Consider the following 24,342-nt stretch of genomic DNA (forward strand, 5'->3'; position numbering starts at 1 on the left):
CCACCAAGCTCTATGCTTCCTGGTAATATAATATACGTATCAAGCTTTGTGCCTCCTAATAACATACGTATCAAGCTTTATGCCTCCTAGTAGTGTTGCCACCAACCTTTGTGCCTCCTAGTAGCATACCCAACAAGCTTTGTGACATCTACTGATGGAATTACCAATCTTTGTGCTTCCAAGATCAATGGCTCCTAATAGTGTAATCACCACGTTTATAGACTGTTATGTTACCGCAAAGCTCAGGAAGTTATTGTAAGTAAAGTCCATCAATGGTGAAGGTTGATGGGGGACCCTGGAAATAAATTTTGGTGAGGTCCCTACTGTACTTCTAGGAACCAGGACCTATATGATTACCTGTCACAGCAGCATTTAGGAAAGGTTGTAAATCTGCCAAGTTTTGTAGCAATAATCCCTAATCATACATCACTTGATTAATTTGTCAATCCTAAATTGGGGAAAGGAAGTAAAATCCACTGTGTGAGTTGTACAAGTTTCCTAATGGCTTGTGCAGAATAATCTATTGCTATATATGAGGCTGAAGATTCGGAAAGTCTGTCGGCTACAAAATGCTTCCAGTGAGTGCGCCTCGCTATCTCAAAGTAAATTTGGCAACTTTTTCTTGGAAATATTTTAATCAGATAATGTGACGTGTGAATCTACCACTTGCTCTGCTGGTAACAGAAACACAACAGACGGCCAGAGGAACATATGGAGCTTTCTTCATCGCTTCCCTCCATAACCTGGCCAGAATGAATATCCTGCTCCTTACAACATCTGTGTTCTTCGTTCTTGCTATTGGTGCAGCTCAGGAAGAAAAATCAGGGATTGGACCTAAACCGAAGAAATACAAAGCCCCCAAAATCAAGGAAGACCATCATGTCCTTGTCCTCACAAGTTCCAACTTTGCTCGTGCCCTGAACGAAAATAAGTATTTATTGGTGAAATTCTGTAAGTAGAATGGGATTATTCTATTTTTTTTTTAACAATTGTATTACAAAGAATTGTAATGTTCTTATTTCATAGTTTCTGAAAAATCTAATTTGCTGTTGTCTTGCTAACCAGTAAACAGAATACAGACTGCTGTAAAAACTGACTGTATTCTGCTGATGGTGTCTAAATGACAGCTGAGGAAAACCACTTCTGCCAATCTTTTTAAAGGGGATATATACGACTGAAGAAGGGTAACAGCGCCACTATGGTGTTTTTACTGTGTAGCTGAATTCTATTGATTGGGACTGAGCTGCAATACCTGACAAGGGCTGTGTACAGGAGTGGCGCTGTGTGTGGTGGGTCAGGAGGGAGGTAACTCTCAGGGCGCATTCTGACGTCTTTACGAATCGGTCCGATATCAGACCGTGCATGGACTGGTCGTGGCTCTCCCGACCCGAGTGTTATAGCTTCATGTATTTCTATGAAACTGTCATTCTCGGGTCAAGAGACGCTCGACCAGTCTGATCTCAGACCAATTTGTATGGACAGAAAAAAAAATCAAAGGTATAAACTGGTGTGCATGCAACGTGTAAGCTCACGTTCACACTAGCCACTAAACAGAAAAAAGCGAACAACAAAACATAATGATTAAATACCCTGTAGTAAATAAATAGCAATAGTGCATGAAAATAATATACATGTTTTTTGATAAAAAAAAAAAAATTTGAAAGCCATCCCACCTCATCATGGTGACCATAACTGGGCCATTCCTAACTCTAATATTAAAAACCTTACTGTTTGTCCAGTGACATGCATGTGGACAAGGACTGAGCCCAAATAGTGGACACACAGCCTAGAGAGACCACATCAATAATGCCCAGCTCAAAAGAAAGTTAGGACTCCCCCAGTTACGGTCATCGTGACGAGGTAGGATGGCTTTCACATTTTTATTTTTTTTTTTAATCAAAAAACATGTTAATCATTATGTTTTTGTCTTTGTTGTTTTAGATTTGTGTGGACGTCTGAATGTGCCGTTAAATAGGGAAAATGCTAATAATGCAACTCCCTAGTACAGTTGTAGGTAGAGATTGAGAAAAAAAATTGTCACAGATGAGATACAGCCCTATAGTTTGGCAATTTCCATCTATCCTATTCGGAAGTCGCATTCTACAGCCATAGAAAGTAAATGTTCTCAACCATATAATACATGGATGGACTCCCTGGTCTGGCCTATTAGATGGGGGGACGCAGGATCTAACTTCTGTACTGCCCCTTTAAATATAAAAAAAAATTCACAGATTTTGTATAGGATCACTGTGATTTGTATATTCATTCATAATGTTCTGCACAAATCATGATCGTCCACGTGCATGATCTTAAAATGCCGCTCATACAAATATTTATCCAGGTCTTTATTGTAGTATTTGCTCGTGCGATAAGAGTCCCGTTAATAATAATGTTATTATAATGCCTTGATGTTCTCTCCTTGTCTGACCTTGACTGTCTCCGCTCATTGACCTCAGGAACCTGATTCTGCTGCTCCGTCTAATACATAAATGTCTTATTTTCTAAATAATTTAACTTTTCCAGAACTTTTTAGATCACACAAATTCCATGTATTCCTATGCAACTTTGTCATTTATGGGCGTCAGGGCCATGTTAATTTGTGGGCTCATGTGATTGGGACCATAAATGGAAACTGGTTTGTATACCATGGATTGGTTTGTGTTTATGGGCAGAGGTTGACCCATTTAAGGCCGGGATCATAGCACATTTGTGGCTCCATAGGAAGGTCAGATTTAGCCCTCACTGCACAATGAGGCCGACATCATCTCTCCATAGCCCTTTCGGCCTCTGTTCTGGTTGTGTCCATTCTACAAAAGTAGTTGTCTGCTTGAAAAGATGGACACCACTAAAACGGAGACCAAAAGTGATTCCATCAGTGCTTCATCGGGGTCCTATCTGAATCCTGTTTCTCGGGTATTTTGACAGAAAACCCCAATGGAGTCCGGAGATGCTACATTGCCGGTAATCCAGGAGGTACAATGCTGTACGCACTCATTCAGCACACCGTGCATGTATAGAAAGTGCAGCAAGGACCTCCAGAGACATTCCATGCTTCCCCCAAATAACACAGGGTCTTATATTATATTTTGCGCCGAAAGATGGGTGAGGGCTTATTTTCAGGGGATGGCTTATTTTTTTCCATGAACAACAATCGTCATTTATTCTTGAACAAAAAAAAATTACATTTGATAAAATATATGAGGGGCGATCCAAAAATAATGATAATCAATACTAAACACAATGAATAGAGTAAAAAAAAAATTATTTTTCTACATAGTCTCCTAACAAGTCTATACATTTAGTCCATCTCTTTTCTAAACTCAGAATTCCCTTCGAAAAAAATTCTTGATCTTGACCCTCAAAAAAATCCCCAACAGTGGTTATCACATCGCTATTGTCGTCAAATTTCTTGCCCCGGAGGTGTTCCTTGAGCCGAGGAAAGAGAAAGAAGTCACTGGGGGCTAGATCTGGCAAATAGGGGGGGGGGGGGTGTTCCACTAATTCAAAGCCCGCTTCTTGAATGGTAGCCATGGCAACTGCAGCTTTGTGAGCCGGCGCGTTGTCTTGGTGAAACAGCACTCCAGCCAGCAGTTTGCCGCGCCTTTTCTCCTTGATAGCCTCCCGCAATCTTCTTATTTGTTCTGCGTAGTAGGAGCCCATAATAGTGGCTCCCTTCTCCAAATAGTCCACCATAATAATTCCTTCAGCATCCCAAAAAACGGACACCATAACCTTCTCTGCTGAGCTTGACACTTTGAATTTCTTCGGCGTCGGTTCGTCGGCTCGTTTCCATGTCATCGACTGTTGTTTAGTTTCGGGATCAAAGTGGTGGATCCAGGTCTCGTCCATGGTCAAAAAACGTGACAAAAAATTGTCCTTGTCTGCTTGGAACTTTTCGAGATTTGCTATTGAAATGTCAACTCGTTTCTTCTTTTGCTCGTCGGTTAACATTTTTGGCACCCAACGCGCGGAGACCTTTCTCATATGCAATTCTTTTGCAAGGATTCTTTGAATACTGCCATATGAGATCCCTGTGACCTCAGCTACATGCCTGATAGTCACTCTTCGATCTGCCAATACAACTTCAACTTTTTTCACGTTTTCTTCATTGAGGGACGTGGATGGGCGTCCTTCACGATGTTCATCTTCCGTCGATGATCTTCCCAGCTTCAATTCCTTGGCCCAGCGTGCAACTGTGGAATATGGAGGAGAAGAGTCCCCCAATGTTTCCACCAAGTCGCTGTGTATGTCTTTGGTAGTCATTTTTTTCAAGCAGAGGTATTTGATGACAGCTCTGAGCTCGTTTTTTTCCATTTTGATGTTCACTCCTCGGCAGTTCATATTCAAATGAATGTAGCTCCCGGGAATCGTGGTCTATTTAAGTGATTTTTTTTCCTGGACTAGTGGGTACCTAAGGCTACTTTCACACTAGCGTTAACTGCATTACGTCGCAAATGCGTCGTTTTGCCAAAAAAACGCATCCTGCAAAAGTGCTTGCAGGATGCGTTTTTTCTGCATTGACTAACATTAGAGACGCATTTGCGACGCAATGACACACGTCGCAACCGTCCTGCGACGGTTGCGCCGTGCTGTTGCGGACCGTCGGGAGCAAAAAACTTTACATGTAACCCGACGTTACATTACATTTACATTTGCTCCCGACGGTCCGCCCCCACCTCCCCGCACTTCCCCGCACCTCACAATGGGGCAGCGGATGCGCTGGAAAAATGCATCCGCTGCCCCCGTTGTGCGGCGGAGACAACGCTAGCGTCGGGGACCTCGGCCCGACGCACGGCGACGGGCCAAGCCCGACGCTAGTGTGAAAGTAGCCTAAGAGAGAAGAAAACATTTTATTTTAATTTCTGTGTGCAATAGAAATAACCGATTATCATTACTTTTGGTTCGCCCCTCGTAATCATGTCATCACACACACACACACAGAGTACATACATACACGTGTATACACACACTGCACATACACATGTATACACACACTGCACATACGCATGTATACACACACACTGCACATACACATGTATACACACTGCACATACACATGTATACACACACACATGTATACACACACTGCACATACACATGTATACACACACTGCACATACACATGTATACACACTGCACATACACATGTATACACACACACATGTATACACACACTGCACATACACATGTATACACACTGCACATACACATGTATACACACACTGCACATATACATGTATATATACACACACTGCACATACATATGTATATAAACACACTGCACATACACGTGTATACACACACTGCGCATACACATGTATACACACACTGCGCATACACATGTATACACACACTGCACATACACGTGTACACACACTGCACATACACGTGTATACACACACACTGCACATACACATGTATACACACACACTGCACATACACATGTATACACACACACTGCACATACACATGTATACACACACTGCACATACACATGTATACACACACTGCACATACACGTGTACACACACTGCACATACACGTGTATACACACACACTGCACATACACATGTATATACACACTGCACAGACACATGTATACACACACACTGCACATACACATGTATATACACACACTGCACATACACATGTATATACACACACTGCACATACACATGTATACACACACTGCACATACACATGTATACACACACTGCACATACACATGTATACACACACTGCACATACACATGTATACACACACTGCACATACACCTGTATATACACACACTGCACATACACATGTATACACACACTGCACATACACCTGTATATACACACACTGCACATACACATGTATACACACACTGCACATACACATGTATACACACACTGCACATATACATGTGTATACACACACTGCACAGACACGTGTATACACACACTGCGCATACACATGTATACACACTGCACATACACATGTATACACACACTGCACATATACATGTATACTCACACTGCACATACACATGTATACTCACACTGCACATACACCTGTATATACACACACTGCGCATACACCTGTATATACTGTACCTGTACAGTGCAGGTGAGGGGGATGGATTAACTACAGTTTAACATTTTAGTAATCCATTTTTGATTATTGGTGACTCTCACATTGCCTATTTTAGACATTGCTCTGTCTGCACCTTCACAGACAGTGAAGGAAGAGTTCTCTGTAGCTGCAGCACATCTCAAAGAAGAAACTGCAGATATAAGATTTGGTCAAGTGGACATCACTGTGGAGAAGACTCTTGGGAAAGAATTTGAAATTAAGGAGTTTCCGACTTTTAAACTTTTTGTAAATGGCGATAGGAAGAATCCAACAGAGTGCAAAGGTTTGTGAGTAACTGGGCACATAACATGGGGGACCAGTCCTCAGGGGCAATCATGGAGTTCAGATAAGGAGGTTGTCTACATATCATAGCGCAAATAACACCAGTTACCTAGGTATAGTTAAAGGGGTTGTTCAAAACTTACATATTGATGATCTGCTTAGATAGGGTATCGGTCGGGGTCCCACACTGGTCATCCCCTTTGATCAGCAGCCATAGCAGGAGATGGATACGGCTGATCTGTGGGAGTGCAAGACTCCCTTCTGACCGGATATTTATGACCTATCCTCTTTAATAAGTAATCATTCTATGTCAAGAGTTTAAAGGATTAATCCATGTACAGCCTTTCGCCTTCCCACAGCATACGTCACAAATGTATGGTCGCTGGGGGGTCCCACCATCGGGACGTCCACTGATCACAAGAGTTGGGGTACCATATCCCCAGTGGGAATTGAGAGGTGGTCAGTGCTACCACTCCATTCACTGGAGAGTCCTTCTCACTCTGGACCTGTAGTAGTTGGTATCAGGGCTGTGAAGTCAGTAAGCCAAACCTCTGACTCCGACTCCTCAATTTCCATGACACCGACTCCACCAAAATGGCTCCGACTCCACAGCCCTGCCAGTTCTCCTACTCCTCAATTTTCATGACTCCGTCTCCAACAAAATGGGCTCCGACTCCACGACTGACTCCACAGCCCTGATTGGAATGTAGGACCACATCTATGCAGACAGGAATGAAGGACCTATGTTCCTTCTTCTGCGTGTAGATGATAAATATTGTTCATGGTCCAACCCCATTCTTTTATACTTGTAGGCGTTAGAACGGCCTCTGCCTTCGTGACGTGGATAAACAGACGGATGGGACCCAGTTCAACGTTAATTAACAGCACGGACCATTTTGAGACCTTCATTCAGTCAGACAAAGTCTCTGTGGTTGGATTCTTGAAGGTAACAAACATATAAATGTGCCCTGAACGGATAAACTCCCCAACATAAATTGGCGCCCGGTGGTGGAGGAGACCTCTACTGAGCACGAGACGTCGTAAGATATCTTCCTCAATGCCGACACTGTAAGGAGCAGCGGGTCCTTGTGTGGATATAGCCCTATAGTCAGGAGTTTTTCCTTCATCAAGTCTCATATGTATTGTTATATGTTGGGTTGATAGTTGTTCATAAATTAATATAAAATCTTGTTTTTCATCCTTAACGTTGTATGAAATGGTTGCAGGATCCCGGCAGTAGTTTTGCGGATCATTTTTCAGAAGCGTCAAGAGATGTCCCAGAGTTTCCATTCGGTGTTGTAACCAATGAAGATGTTCTGCTACATGTTGGGATAACCCTGAATATGGCTGCAGTGTACAAGAGGGTAAGGAATGACCTCCCAAATGCTCTAGGAAAACGCTCTAGGGACTTGAAGCTGTGATCATCCAATCGCCTGTGCTATATGTGCCTGTGTATAGTAGAAATCATGGTCTCCTATGAACGTCGGCCACGAGCCGGCATTCACAGGAATATCGTAATGACAGGCACGGAGTCATCAGCAGACGCCCAGCTCTCTTGACAACCCAACGACGCCCCTCAATCACATGACAGGGGTGCAGATGGGCGGAATGTATGACGCGCTTCCTGCCGGCGCATGTAAATTCCCGTTGTCCATGATTGACAGTGGGATTTAACTGGTTAACAGCCATGGGTGGATCATATGATGACTGATTAAAGCAGTCATCATGTGCAGGGAAAGATATGTGCTTGGAGTGGTGCCCGCATCAAAGGCAGGGACAGGACCTTTGACGTATATATACGTCAAATGTCACTAAAGGGTTAAAAAAACCAGCACACCATGTTGAACCTAGAATGACCTATTGTAAAAAGCTGGATAGTCACCATCGGACGGCTGTAATGCAATATTTGTGTTCCCTTCTATGGAAGGATAACCCAGTCCACTATCTGATATCAGAAGAAGAAATTGAAAACAAAGTGGATCTAGTGCGATTAATCCGGACGTACATCATGGATGTGGTAACGGAGTATAACCTGGAGGTGAGTCAAGAGACGAAAACTACAACATAATTTAATAGGACCAGAAATGTTACTTTTGCAGATTTCGCTGATGCGTCGTGTACCCATTTCGTATTTTCCAGACGTCTGTGACTATATTCGATGTCCCCATAAATAATCACATCCTTCTCTTTGCATCGAAAACATCCGAGGAGTTTAGTGCAATGTATGAAAGTTATGAATCCGCTGCGCTGGAGTTCAGAGGAAAGGTTTGGACTTTTATAAGGTTTTTGTATCACTTTCACAATGACATAAAACAATAAAAACAGATTATTGTATTAATGCGCTTTATACAATTCTAGCCACCAGGTGGCAGCAGCAGCAGCACAGTCACTGATTGCCAATGCTGCAGTGGGATCAATAAGTAAGAATCCGAAAACACGATTTTATGTCTGATGTATTTATGATCGGTCCTCACTTTTTGGCTAATAAAAACTTGCACAACCACAACAAGGAAACCTAATTCTGTCCTGATAAGGTTTAGATTATGTAAAGCAATTTTTGTTTTTGTGGGGTTTTTTTTCTCTAACTTCTTCCAGGCGCCATAGCTTTTTTTTTTTTTTTTTTTAATTCTTCCCTCCACATAGTCCCATGAGTGTTTATTTTTGTAGAGACGAGTTATAGTTTTGAATTGTCCCATTCATTTTACCATGTAATGGACTGTAAAGTATAAAATTAAAATGCCCCCCCCCCAAAAAAAAAAAAAAAAGAAAGAAAATGCAACTTTTTTTAATTTTTAAACTGGAAAAAGAAGGGCAAACTAAACTTTAAAAAAAAAAAAATTATATTTGTGAAAATAATTGTTTAATTATTTACCTTGTCTTTTAGTGTTCCATATATGGGGGACTAAGGGGTAACGCTTCTCCTTGTGGAGAGTGACAAGCCAAGCCTGGCATGTCAGAGTGAGGAGACATAAAGGCCATGCATGCTCCTCTGGGAAATTAAATATGCAAATAGTCTCTTTAGAGAGGAATAGGACTAGAACTCTAGCGCCACCTATTGGAAGCACCAATCCTAAAGGTCAATATTGACTTTTTAACGAGCCTTGCGATGTGATTTAGGATAAAAGCCAAGCCAGAATTTCAATTTGTAGAAAAGGTGTTTCAGGGGTTTTGCCCCTCATCAGTGCAAAGTATGATATCTGATTTGGCTAGGTGAGAGGCTCTGGACTGTGGTCTAAGGAGTAACGTTTCTCCTTGTAAAGAGTGACAAGCCAAGCCTGGCATGTCAGTGAGGAGACTTATAAGCCATGCGTGCTCCTCTGGGAAATTTAAATATGCAAATTGTCTCTTTAGAGAGGACGAGGACTAGAACTCTAGCGCCACCTATTGGAAGCTGCGATTGTAAAAGTCAATCGACTCTTTAACGAGATTATTACAAAAATTGGAGCATTTTGCCCCAGAATACCAAGTGAGAGGAGACTCAATCAAGTAATTATGATGAAAAATTTTATTGACTCACATAAAAAGGGGGTAAATACAACAATAGTGACAAAAATGAATACAATTGGTGAAGACCAGTCAACACAGACCATCATAAATAGCATATATCAAAAATGTAGGTAAGGTTACAAACATCCATACTATAGGGCATAGAGAGTATATTACTGCACAAAAATACTCAGAGACTCGCACACTGACAAGCAAGTCAAACATAGGTGGTGGAGTTGTCAGAGGGTCCTATTTTGTACAAGGTGACCGTGTACTGATATATTGGGACTGTGAAACCCCATAATACCTACAGCAGGACAGTCAGGTAAAATGTCCTGAACAAGGCTATATGTGGAATAAAGTTACCCAAACTAATTGGATGCATAAAGTTCCCTTGATAGTGCTATAGCGAAATGCTTACCCATGTGTGAATGGGATAATGGTGGATGTGAATGCCGCAGCCCCGACGCGTGTTTTCGCGTGATGGTCTTCCTCGGGTTGGGGAAGGGAGGGCTGATTGTAAAAGTCAATATCGACTCTTTAACGAGCCTTGCAATATGATTTGAGATAAAAGCCAAACCAGAATCTCAGTTTGCAGACATGGTGTTTCGGGATGTTCCCTCTCATCAGTGCAAAGTATGAGATCTGATTTGACTAGGTGAGGGGCTCTGGATTGGGGTCACAGGGGTAATGTTTCTCCTTGTGGAGAGTGACAAGCCAAGCCTGGCATGTCCGAGTGAGGAGACATATGCATGCATGCTCCTCTGGGAAATTAAATATGCAAATTTAGTAAAAAATAGCGATAATGACATTCTCCTATAAAGTCCAACCTTCCGCTGAGCTTCATAGGAGAATGAAGACGATGCCAGCGAAGATGCTACACTCCAATAACACTTCTTTCTTATTCGTCCACCAGATTGTATTTGTAGTGGTTGACACAGATGAAACCCGTAATGGACGAATCTTTGAATATTTCCGAATCACAGAGGTGGACGTCCCAGCAGTTCGCATTCTAAACTTGACAAGTGACATTAAATACAGGATGCCAGCGGATGACGTCACTTTTGAAAATATCAGAAGTTTTTGCCAACGTTATTTGGATGGAAAAGCCAAGGTAATGTATATTCGGCTCCTGAAAGGCCAGTATGGAGGCCCTCTCCAAAAATATAGACTGCAACTCTCCATTTATTATATATTTTGTTTCGGGACTATAGCGCAGGATGTCTAGTTTACAGCCTGAGACATGTTTTATATATTTGTTCTACCATCACAGTTGCCATGTGGTGAACAAGCCTGATTGCTGCAGTTTATGTACTTTTATTGCTATACTATTGGCCTACTAGTGGTACTGAATAATATGTCGTTATGCGCTCAGGACCGTTTGGTCACATGATCCCTCTTGTACATGAACTAAATTTGATATAGTATATTGCTACTTTATCTGTTTCCCTGGGATCCATTACATGTTTTCATGCTAGCTGTAGATCAGTCACCACGTAGCCTCTACATTGCCCTCCAAACAGTATTATGGCCCCCTAGACAGCCCTACTCTAAAAATCATATAATGGCCCCCACATAGCCCTCCAAATATCATGATGTGCCCGCGTAGCCCTCCAAATAGTATTATGTGCCCCACATTATGCATGTACCTATCACAACTAGGACCAGGAATAATCTGTAAAACTAGAAAAAATGCAGTATATAGGGATAACCAAAATGGGATAAAAAAATACCCAAAGGTAACGATCGGTCAGCTAATATGAAATATAAATTGACCACTATCGTCAATGTAAATCAATAATCACAATGCAGGGTATCACAAAGATAAAACATACTAGATATTGCTAAATATATAACATGTGGCCATCTTGTAACATGGTCCACATACTGAAAAGGTTATAAAGATTCCTTCAAAATCAAGTAGCCAGAAAAAAAATAACATAGGTCATAAAATATTCATCAGTCCACATGATGTGCCTCAACGCGTTTCGCCTCTAGAAAGTAGGTTCACCTGGCGGCTGCTCTTTAAGGGTGCAAAATATAATGAGTTGAAATCCTGCTGATAGTCTGAAGCTCAGCACAACTAGAACGATCTAGTGACGTCACCGCACTGAGACGTCAAACCTCAGAAGTGCATGGAGAAGGATGGAGGAGGGAGCTGATGTCCTCCCTCTGCCATCATTGTTTTCAACTGTATCAGCATCCAGGATGCCGATACAGTCGAAAGTGCAATATTAGGCGTGGGGAGCCCATAAGAGGCAGCGAGGTCTTCTACAATTGGTGGTGCGCCACTGGCTATAGGCCCCTTCTGCAACCCCAAACCATCAAGGATGCAGGAACTGTGCGCCGATAACAAGCTGGATGGTCCCTCTCCTCTCGAGTCCACAGGACGCGGCGTTCATGACTTCAGTAGAGAATTCAGTTCTGCCTGAGTCCACTATACATGAGTATTAGCTTCGAGAAGACTCAGCGTTTCGCTTTGTGTTGATATATTAAGGATATATGAAATAATATACACATTTATGGGTTGCACGGTGAACTTTATTCACAGAGAATTATTTCTGGAAGTATTCCTAATCCTGTGCAGTGATTTGCGCTACCGAATCGTGCATGTTTTTATTACGGTGTCGCCTGAAGCCCAGTAAATCATGAACATCAACCTTGTATCCTTGTGCACATGGGTTTCTCCAGAATCTCTGAATCGTTTGCTGATATTATGTATTGTCGTTGGTGGGATATTCATAATTATGCAATTTTATGATGAAGAACATTTTTCTGAAAGTGTTCCACAATTTTTAGACTCCGATGATCACAGATTGGTGAACCTCTGACTAGCTTTGCTTCTGAGAGACTCTGCCTCTCTAACATGTCCTTTTTATAATATGGTCATGTGACTTACGGTAGTTAACAATTGACTCTCCAATTGTTTTTCATTATTACCTGTTACTTTTCCTGCCTTTTTTTTCCCTTTTGAGATGTTTTACTGCCATCAATTTCTAAATGGTTAATTTTTAATGGAAAAATGTCTCTCAACTTCTGATCTGTGTTCTGTTGTGAATAAGATATAACTATAGGAGTTTTCCAAATCATTGCATTCTTGTTTTTTTTATATATTTTATACAGTGTCCCAAATTTTTTTGGGAATTGGGGTTGTCCATTACAGCTAGGTATCGATCTAATGCTTGACAAAGAGGAATTTGAGGAATATTCTACCTCCTAGACCCCACTATTGTAGCTTTCCCAAGATTATGGAGTCAAGAAAAACTTTAATGAGGCCATAAACCAGACTATCTTTTAGAGTAGTACATTATTCATTGTGCTATCGTAAATGTGCTTTATGATTGATCACTCGTGCTTATTTAATTTTTTTTTCTCAATTTAGCCCCAAAGAGATAGTGAAGATATCCCAAAGGATTGGGATAAACATTCCGTAAAAGTTCTGGTGGGGAAAAATTTCAATAAAGTGGCTTTCAATAAATCGAGCAATGTATTTGTCATGTTCTGTAAGTATGAATTGATCTTATTTGTCATTATTTGTATAGCGTTAATCATTAATCATACATTAAAAGGCTGAACAAAATACTTGACCTCGTAGCCTTAAATAAAGTAGACTGTGTGCACAATTATTGGGTAAATTTGTATTTTTGCTGAACTACAGTTCTGCTGGTCAATCCAAAAGGTTAATACGACTGAAACCTGATAATTGAAGAAAGTAAGAGCGAGGATTTTTCTTTCTTAGCAGAATATTTTTGTGTGCAAAATTATTGGGCAACTATTGGTGTGCAGAATTATTATGCAACTAAATGAAAAACGTAAATTTTCCCTTCTCATTTGTTTATTTTTAGCTTTTATACTGAGAATAAAAACCAATTCAAAATGCATAAAAAAAAATAGCATTGACCAATATAACTAATGGAAAAAAAGAAAGGAAAAAGGTTTACTAGCTTACCACATATGGTCCAGTGTGCACGGAACACCAGGATCCAACTGCTCGTGAAAAATGTAAGAAGACAAAAAAGGGAAAGTGTCGAGCTCCTGGCTAACATTTGTAGAAAATCTTTATTTCATTCAAAAATAAAATGGGAAAAATTGGTCCCAAGATAGACAGCACGAGAAACCAGCGAAGGTTTTAAAAGAAAAATATTTAGAATTGAGAGTCCTCAGTGGTTGATACCTTTTAATGGCTAACTGAAAAGATGGTAACAAACTGCAAGCTTTCGAGACTACTCAGGTCTCTTCATCAGGCAAAGACTAAAACAAATTCTGAAGAATCACATATCTATGCACAACATAGTATAGAGAAAAAAAAAAAGGGGGGAAAAAACCATGGATAAGCCAGGTGACATGAAGAAGAATTACCATGGGTGATAAACGGTTACGTCCATAAATATTGGGCCAATTCTTAGATAAGGATTGTTTTATTGTCCTGTGATTAGGGTCTCTGTTGTTATGACCCCACATGGTCTGATGGGCAAGTTCCTTAAGGTACCGTCACACTAAGCGACGCTGCAGCGATACAGACAACGATGCCGATCGCTGCAGCGTCGCTGTTTGGTCGCTGGAGAGCTGTCACACAGACCGCTCTCCAGCGACCAACGATGCCGAGGTCCCTGGGTAACCAGGGTAAACATCGGGTTGCTAAGCGCAGGGCCGCGCTTAGTAACCCGATGTTTACCCTGGTTACCAGTGTAAAATGTAAAAAAACAAACAGTACATACTCACCTTCGCGTCCCCCGGTGTCCGCTTCCTGCACTGACTGAGCGCCGGCCCTAACAGCAGAGCGGTGACGTCACCGCTGTGCTGTGCTTTCACTTTACGGCCGGCGCTCAGTCAGTGCAGGAAGCGGACAGCGGGGGACGCGAAAGTGAGTATGTACTGTTTGTTTTTTTACATTTTACACTGGTAACCAGGGTAAACATCAGGTTACTAAGCGCGGCCCTGCGCTTAGTAACCCGATATTTACCCTGGTTACCAGTGTAAAACATCGCTGGTATCGTTGCTTTTGCTGTCAAACACAACGATACACGGCGATCGGACGACCAAATAAAGTTCTGGACTTTAATCAACAACCAGCGACATCACAGCAGGATCCTGATCGCTGCTGCCTGTCACACTCAACGATATCGCTAGCCAGGACGCTGCAACGTCACGGATCGCTAGCGATATCGTTTAGTGTGACGGTACCTTTAGTTGATGTAAAAAGACATAAATCCGTGTGACACATTCATTCCTGCAGTTAGAGTGTCAAAGGTCGTCATCAGTTTATATTCCCAGACTCTTCTGTCTCTCTGTGTTTTGAAGTTCAAATTCAAAACAGCTGACATGTGCCAGGAAAAATGTGGGCTCAGCACCAAAGGAAAGGATTCCAACGTGGGTGTACTATTACGCCCAACGTTGGAAAGGGATTAAATAACAGTTGTAAGCTCCATCCATGGAGTCTGTCAGTTTCTTAATCTGTTATAGTAACATAGTAACATAGTTAGCAAGGCTGAAAAAAGACATTTGTCCATCCAGTTCAGCCTATATTCCATCAGAATAAATCCCCAGATCTACGTCCTTCTAAAGAACCTAATAACTGTATATAGTAACATAGTTAGCAAGGCCGAAAGTTGATGTTGATGGTCATCTTTTGGGCAGCACCAACCACAGCCCCAGACAGGGATCAGAGAGGTGACAGTTTTTCTTCACTAAAAATCTCCTATTTAAGACAGGCCAACAAGTTCTCAGTAGGGTTTAAGTCCGGTGAAGAATGGGGCAGTGTCATTATTCTTTCATATTTAAGGCCTTTACTGGTAGCCTAGCATTTGAAGACTTTGATGCTGCGATGAAACAATGTCTTGAAGAAAATTATTTTTTTTGAAAGATTCAGACTTTTTCCTGTACCACTGATTAAAGAAAGTGTCATCTAAAACCTGGCAGTAGGTTTCAAAGTTGATTATGAGTCCATCTTGAACCTGAGAAGGTCAAACTAGCTCATCTTTAATAATAGTAGGCCAAAACTGTACTCCACCTCCACCTTGCTGATATCTTAGTGGAAGTGGAGGTCTGTGCCCTTTACTGATCCTGCCACGGCCCATCCATCTGGTCTGTCAAGAGTTGCTCTCATCTTATCAGTCCATAAAAACTCTGATTGATCTATCTTTAGATATCTCTTGGTCCAGTCTTTGTTTCCACTTCTGTGTCTTGCTCAGTGGTGGTAGGGTCTCAGCCCTCCTTACCTCTGCCATGTCTCTGAACACCTTGTGCTTCTGTGTCTTGCTCAGTGGTGGTTGGGTTTCTTCCTTCCTTACCTCGGCTGTGTCTCTGAGCTCTGAGCACCTTGTACTTCTGTGTCTTGCTTAGTGGTGGTCCGGTTTCTTCCTTCCTTACCTCGGCCGTGTCTCTGAGCACTGAGCACCTTGTACTCCTGTGTCTTGCTCAGTAGTGGTCAGGTTTCTTCCTTCCTTACCTCGGCCATGTCTCTGAGCACCTTGTACTTCTATGTCTTGCTCAGTGGTGGTTGGGTTTCTTCCTTCCTTACTAGTGTTGAGCATTCCGATACAGTGAATATCGGCCGATACCCGATATTTGCAGTATCGGAATTCCGATACCGAGTTCCAAAATTTTTGCGTAATCGGAATCGGGATCCATATTCATGTAAAAAATAAAGAATAAAAATTAAAAATATGGATATACTCACCCACCGACGGCCCCTGGCTCTCAGCGGTGCAACCGGCAGCCTCCGTTCCTAAGAATGCAGTGAGTGTAGGACCTGTGATGATGTCGCGGTCTTGCGATTGGCCGCGTGACCGCTCATGTGACTGCTCACGTGACCGCAAAGTCATCGAAGGTCCTTCACTCTGCATTCTTAGGAACGAAGGCAGACGCTTGCAGCGGTGACAGCCAGGGGCCGTCCGAGGGTGAGTATATCCATATTTTTTATTTTTATTCTTTATTTTTTACATGAATATGGATCCCAGGGCCTGAAGGAGAGTTTCCCCTCCTTCACACCCTGGGAACCATCCAAGATCGCTCCCTATTACGTTCTGATATTTGTGTCCCATTGACTTGTATTGGTGTCGGGTATCGGTATCGGCGATGTCCGATATTTTTTGGATATCGGCCGATCCAATCTGATACCGATACTTTCAAATATCGGAAGGTATCGCTCAACACTATTCCTTACCTTGGCTGTGTCTCTGAGCACTGAGCACCTTATACTTCTGTGTCTTGCTTAGTGGTGTTCGGGTTTCATCCTTCCTTACCTCGGCCATGTCTCTGAGCACCTTGCACTTCTGTGTCTTGCTCAGTGGTGTTGGGGTTTCATCCTTCCTTACCTTGGCCGTGTCTCTGAACACCTTGTACTTCTGTGTCTTGCTCAGTGGTGGTTGGGTTTCTTCCTTCCTTACCTCGGCCATGTCTCTGAGCACCTTGCACTTCTGTGTCTTGCTCAGTGGTGTTCGGGTTTCATCCTTCCTTACCTCGGCCGTGTCTCTGAACACCTTGTACTTCTGTGTCTTGCTCAGTGGTGGTTGGGTTTCTTCCTTCCTTACCTCGGCCATGTCTCTGAGCACCTTGTACTTCTGTGTCTTGCTCAGTGGTGGTCCGGTTTCTTCCTTCCTTACCTCGGCGGTGTCTCTGAGCACCTTGTACTTCTGTGTCTTTCTCAGTGGTGGTCTGGTTTCTTCCTTACCTCGGCCATGTCTCTGAGCACCTTGCACTTCTGTGTCTTGCTCAGTGGTGGTTGGGTTTCTTCCTTCCTTACCTCGGCCATGTCTCTGAGCACCTTGTACTTCAGTGTCTTGCTCAGTGGTGTTCGGGTTTCATCCTTCCTTACCTCGGCGGTGTCTCTGAGCACCTTGTACTTCTGTGTCTTTCTCAGTGGTGGTCTGGTTTCTTCCTTACCTCGGCCATGTCACTGAGCACCTTGTACTTCTGTGTCTTGCTCAGTGGTGTTCGGGTTTCATCCTTCCTTACCTCGGCCATGTCTCTGAGCACTGAACATCTTATACTTTTGGGCCTCCGGAGAGGTTGCAGTTCTGAAATATGACGGCACTGGAGGATAATGGCTTGCGTTTAATTCTTCTCACATCTTTGACAGTTAATGTGCGTCTTTTTTTCTCAACACGTTTTTTACGACCCTGTTGACTGTATGCAACAAAACTTTTAATGGTTCTGTGATCATGGCCCAATAATTTAGCAATTGTAAGAGTCCTGAGTCAGTTAAATCTCTTTTTTTTGCCCGAGGAGATCAAGCTGCCTAATAATTCTGCCCACCTTGATAAAGGTTGTTGTATCCTTAGGTGCACCCTCATCATTACACAAATACACATCACCTGATCTGCTTCATCCAATCAGCATTCACGGTTATACAACATGAAGGAGGAACATCGACTTCCTATTATTGAATATGGAAATAGTTGACTGTTCTGATAGATGAAACAATTTATCTAGAATTTTTTACATTAATTTTGGAAGCAATACCCTCCACATTTAACAATGCGCCTGATAATACTTTACTACCACCTTGTTTTCCAATTGTTACTACATTTTAAAAGATATGGCTTTTCTATGACAAACCGTAAAATAACCCCAAAGTTTGTTTTCCTACAGATGCTCCTTGGTCTAAACCATGTAAAGAACTTTTTCCTGTATGGGAAGAATTAGGGAGAAGGTACCTAAGTAATAATAATGTGACAATCGCTAAAATAGACTGCACCGCCAACGATGTTCAACTTATGGTGCTGGATCGCTACCCTCATTTTCGATTCTTCCCTGCTGGATCAGATACCAAGGTATTCAAAATACAATATAGCAAAAAAACAAATAGTGGTATTTCTTATGGCCTTGGTAATGGGGCGTGGCTCAAGGAATTATAATGAAGAGCAGCCCACAGACACGCCCCTGAGGATCCTCTGAGACACGCTCACATTTAAAAGACCATTTAAGTTAGCTCTAAACAAAAAGGCAGATTGTAAAAATGAAAGAAAATACATAATATTCAGGGGAGCACCTGGAGTAAAATGAGAACAAACACTCAAACAAACACAGATCCTCTTAAAAGCATACCTGTACTTTCAGGTAACTTTTCAGAACAACCTGTCCTGTGTGTCTCCATGCAGAATTATACCATTATGTGACTTGTATCTGGGGTTGCCAACCTACTTTTACAATTTTTTTCTGGATAACTAAAAAAAAAAAACATTGACTGCCATACATTTTTCCAAAGATAAACAAACCTCCCTTTCAAAAATCACATGTCACACCCGCAACATAATGGCCCCCAAAAAAAAAAAAAGAAATAAGAATTAAAAGGATAGATTGCGTAGAGCGTATATAATGTTAGGACGATACATTCACTGTGAGGTATGCTGTGATGTTGTATATAGACATTGCCACTACAGCTCTAGATGTGACTGGAGTATAAGATTTCATGTAACAGCAGACATGTCGGCCTCTATTGCCCCTGAATCACAGGGGTCCCTGACAGTTATATTACAATATACAATGGGTATTCAGACCCCTTTAAAGTTTTCACTCTTTGTTTCATTGCAGCCATTTGGTAAATTCAAAAAAGTTAATTTTTGTTTTCATTAATGAACACTCTGCACCCCATCTTGACTGAAAAAAAACAGAAATGTAGAAATTTTTGCAAATTTATTAAAAAAGAAAAACTGAAATATCACATGGTCATAAGTATTCAGACTCTTTGCTCAGACACTCATATTTAAGTCACATGATGTCCATTTCCTTGTGATCCTCCTTGAGATTGTTCTACTCCTTCATTGGAGTCCATCTGTGTGTAATTAAACTGATAGGACTTGATTTGGAAAGGCGCACACCTGACTATGTAAGACCTCACAGCCCACAGTGCATGTCAGACCAAATGAGAATCATGAGGCCAAAGGACCTGGCCAAGGAGCTCAGAGACAGAATTATCCCCTTGGTCAGGTCTCATCTGGAATACTGCGTCCAGTTCTGGGCACCACATTTTAAAAAAGACATTGTAAACCTGGGGCAAGTTCAGAGAAGAGCTACCAGGATGGTGAGCGGACTGCAAACTATGTCCTACGTGGAACAGTTCAAGTATCTGAAAATGTTTCGCTTGCAAAAAAGAAGGTGAAGAGGAGACCTAATAGCTGTCTACAAATATCTGAAGGGCTGTCACAGTGTAGAGGGATCATCATTATTCTCATTTACACATGGAAACACAAGAAACAATGGAATGAAACTGAAAGGGAGAAGATACAGATTAGATATTAGAAAAAAATTTTGACAGATAGGGTGATCAATGAGTGGAACACACTCTACGAGAGGTGGTGAGTTCTCCTTCAATGGAAATCTTCAAACAGAGGATGGACAGACATCTGTCTGAGATGGTTTAGTGAATCCTGTATTGAGCAGAAAGTTGGACTCGACGACCCTGGAGGTCGCTTCCAACTCTAACATTCTATGATTCTATGAAGCCTCCCGTATACAGCACACACAGACCTGAGGACCTCTTGTGGCCATCATCCTCCCATATTAATAACCTTTTGAATATCCTCAAGCAAAAGATCTAGGAGTGTGGGAGGCAGTTCACATCAAAACAGCAGCTCTGGGGGCTATTCTGACAGTCTGCAAAGACCTTCAAGTGGAATCTATCCCAAAAACTGACAGGTTTACTGGAGGTAAGAATTGTGAAGGTGTCATCAAAGAAGGGGTCCTACATAAACATGTAACTTGGCCTCGTAAGATGTTTTTGGATGAAAAAGCTTATGATTTCAGTAAATGTGGCCTCTTTATGCTGCAAATTCAACAAATGACCTTTTTCAGTTCTTTACAACCTATAAAATGTTTTGAAACTCTGTTGTGTATAATAATCTCAGGTTTTTTTTGTGGTTTTGAAAAAAAAATCCTGACCCGTTTGCATCGACCGTTTAGTAAAATCAGAGAAAAATAGCATTTGCATAATAATTTGGAACGCGGTGTATATTTTGTCCATGTCCGATGCTTTCTATATTGGCGACTGTATCTTCATGAAATTTTTCTTCTCCTGAAGTCTGTTAGATACACCGGGAAGAAGACTATCGAAGCATTTACAGATTTCTTGGAAATTGAGTTGAGCTCTTCAAATATGGAAGAAGAGGTAAAATATTATTTTACTGACTTACTATAAGTGAGGACAATAGCAAAAAAAAAAACCTCCTTCTTGTAGGGCTGCCGTGCAGGAATGAGGAAACATACAATCCTGTGGCAGGAGTTTTGAAGATCTTAATCCCATTATTTATGTCATGTGAACCCAATCTTTGTATTTTTATGGTGTATTCGATCGGAAGATCAAGTTCTAAATTTATGCAAACTGTTTCCTCGTTCTCTGCACGGCAGCGCGATAAGAGGAGGAGTTCTCTATTGTGTTCATTGTAATTTGGGTAATGGGATACACCACCCTGTCACGACCAGATCACAACTTTCTGAGCCTGCAGCTGTAACAATTTCAAGTCGAGTCTAGAAGTCATAATATTGCTTTGTGTGTTACAAATGGAGGACTTAAATAGATTAGAAATAGTGATGAGTAAGGTTGGACTGGCCCACCACAGAATCGGAGAATTCTCCGGTGGGCCTGACTTCTCCTTCAGGAGTGGAAACCTTGCAGATGCTTTTGCGCTCTTGAGTGGAGAAGATGGGCCTTCAGAATCAAATTATCTGGTGGGCCTAATGTTCTTCAATCTGACACTGGTGATGAGCAAGGTTGGACTGGCCCACCACAGATCTGAGAATTCTCCAGTGGGCCTGACTTCTCCTTCAGGAGTGGAAACCTTGCAGCCGCTTTTGGGCTCTTGAGTGGAGAAGATGGGCCTTCAGAACCAAATTATCTGGCGGGCCTAATGTTCTTCAATCTGACACCGGTGATGAGCAAACGTGCTCAGATAAGGTGTTATCTTACATCTACAGCCTGTGATATATTACTACTACAAGCATTTACTATACTATTTACCTATAGTTTGGAATTATTGTATTTTATGTTGAGTGTCCAAACAAATGTGCGGCCCATGATGGGATGCAATGTGTGTTACCAAATTTACACCATGTCAAGTGGAAAATGTTGGCACATTCCCTTTATTAGATGCCATATATTGGACATCAAGCGGCCATCCATAGGCTCCCATGGTAAACAAAAACCTATGCATTTAGCAGATGCGCTATGTTACTTGATGGCTGTGACAGATGCCAAGTGTCGGCCATCCAGTGGAATAAAGTACAGATGTTAAACCATTTTTTTGAATTGTGTTGTTATGCATTTTGTCATAATACCTTTTCGAAACAATCCAAAAAAAAGTACATGGCAAGTGTATACTTTTTTAGCAAGGGTGATGAATGGCTAACAGTTGGCATCTGTCACAGCGCTCTAGTAAAATAGTGTATCCGTTAAATGCTTAGATTTCTTTTTATAGCAGAGCAACACTGGAGAGGTGCTACTAACGTTAGTTCTCTGCCCCTAGTCTTATACTTACCAGTCGCCATCCTCATCTGTCCCGGTGTCGCTCCTCTTGGTCTCCAGCAGTTTGTGACCTGACGGATCGCTCCAGTATTTGTTGGGCGTTCTGGAAGCCACAACTCAATGACTCAATGTAAGTCTATGAGAACCAGAGTGAGGCCAGAACGAGGGGCTCACGGACATGCATTGAGAACTTGTGACCATTACTTTTGACTTCCGGTCAGTCCAAAGTTGTGATCGGAGCTGCGCCGCGAAAAGCTGAAGATGGCAGCTGGTAAGTATAAGACTTGGGTCAGGAAACTTAGTATAGTAGCACACTCCAACGCTGAAGTAAAAAAACAAAAACGTTGGAGTGGTTCTTTAATATGGGAGCCTATGAATGGCCATTTGATGTCCCATACATGGCACCCATTGAAGGGAAACTGTCAGCAGGATTTCACAACCCAAACTATTTATATGTACATGTAGATCTTTCAAAGACAAGTCCAGCGATATCTTTACATGACCGGTCCGTTCCTCCGTTACTGACAAATCAGGGTTTGAATTTATATGCAAGTGAGGCTGAAGATCTATTTGTAGATTTGAAGCCTCCTCCACTCAAGCTTTATTTCCCACTCAGCACCGCCTCCTTCTGTTTGACTGATGGCTCCTTTGCCGTGTCGGCTGACAACCCTACGATCTGTAATGTTTTTGTTCTTCTGTCCATTTCAGGAAACATCTTCATCAACAGAGACATCAAATGAAGCCAACGAGAAGCAGGTGAAAGAAGAACTGTAAGAGCGGATGCTTCCTCTGTCCGTGACCCAAGTCTTCCAAGAAACTCTACATTATTTGGCTGCTTTATTACTGAATAAATGGTTTGTCCAACACCCAAAATTCCTGATTCCAGCCTGTGGGTCTACATTTGTTGGTATTCTTGATCATATGTAGCTATAGGGGTCAAAATAGTTCCCTGTGGGAACCTCAACACATCAACTGTATCCAGTCGGAGACCGAACCTGGGCACGGAAACCTGTCCCACCATTCACCCTTAGGTGCTATTTCAGGACTTTGCTGGGCCAAACACAGCTCAGGTCACAAGCCAGAAAAAATGTATGACCTTCAGTACATTGCTGGATTCCACATGAAATGGAAGTAAAGTGAGTATTCAATCTCTTTTTTTTTTTTCCATTAAATTTTTTTGGGGCACTGTTGCAGTAGAGAGACATGATACCCTTGGGGGCACTTTGGTCCAATTAGCTTTGTGACCATTATGATGAAGCACAATATTAAAGGGGGCACTCAGGCACACTTATTTTTGGGGGCCACTATAGGGCAATTGTGGGCATATTCTGACAGGGATACCTTTGAGGTCATTGTGACGAAGCACTGTTATTATGGTGGCCCCCTGAAAACGTTAGATTTGGGAGTCCTGTAGGGGAGTACTATAATTATGGGGTTACTAAGGGCCAACTACTATTGTGGCCATTATACCGAAGCACTGTTGAACTGTTACTTTTTGGGGGCATTATAGGGGAACACTATAACTATGGGAGCACTATGACCGTTATTTTGAGGGGACAGTTGTCGAACATAATTACTATGAGGGGACTCTGCACAGTTACATTGGGGGCACTAGTACTATTAACAGTATTTTGGATTGTATACCTAATGGAGGGATGGGGTGCGGGCATTGAAGAGATGCACTAGTACTGTTGGGGTCACCCTGGTTAGCAAAATTATTTTTGTGGCCATTATTACTGTCAGGGACATAATCTACTTTCTACATTGTTTTCTGGACACTTACACTGGTGGTCCATATTACTCTAAGGGACACCATTTGATTGGCACATTATTTTGGATTAACACAATAAGGGGTGAATTTATCAAAAAGGAAAATATTTAAGTCGGTTTTGTTGGAAGATTATTAACCTTTATTTGCTCCATATTTATAAAAATATTGTGCGATATTTAAGAAACTTAACACATCTTTAACTATAACACATATTTGTGTGCCGCCTAA

General features: G+C 41.9%; 1 protein-coding gene across 1 annotated transcript; it reads left to right on the top strand.

Annotated features, from left to right (window-relative positions):
* Positions 1-690: 690 nt before the first annotated feature.
* Positions 691-23,212, top strand: PDILT (protein disulfide isomerase like, testis expressed). Its single transcript, XM_077274921.1, has 11 exons — positions 691-951; positions 6,192-6,398; positions 7,210-7,343; positions 7,624-7,761; positions 8,325-8,435; positions 8,537-8,662; positions 10,800-10,997; positions 13,266-13,386; positions 18,476-18,657; positions 20,904-20,990; positions 23,052-23,212. Exons 1-11 carry the CDS (start codon positions 753-755, stop codon positions 23,115-23,117), a joined length of 1,569 nt encoding a protein of 522 aa, XP_077131036.1. The 5' UTR covers positions 691-752; the 3' UTR covers positions 23,118-23,212.
* Positions 23,213-24,342: the final 1,130 nt, after the last annotated feature.

Source organism: Ranitomeya variabilis, chromosome 7 (genome assembly GCF_051348905.1).
Source record: "Ranitomeya variabilis isolate aRanVar5 chromosome 7, aRanVar5.hap1, whole genome shotgun sequence".
NCBI lineage: Eukaryota > Metazoa > Chordata > Amphibia > Anura > Dendrobatidae > Ranitomeya > Ranitomeya variabilis.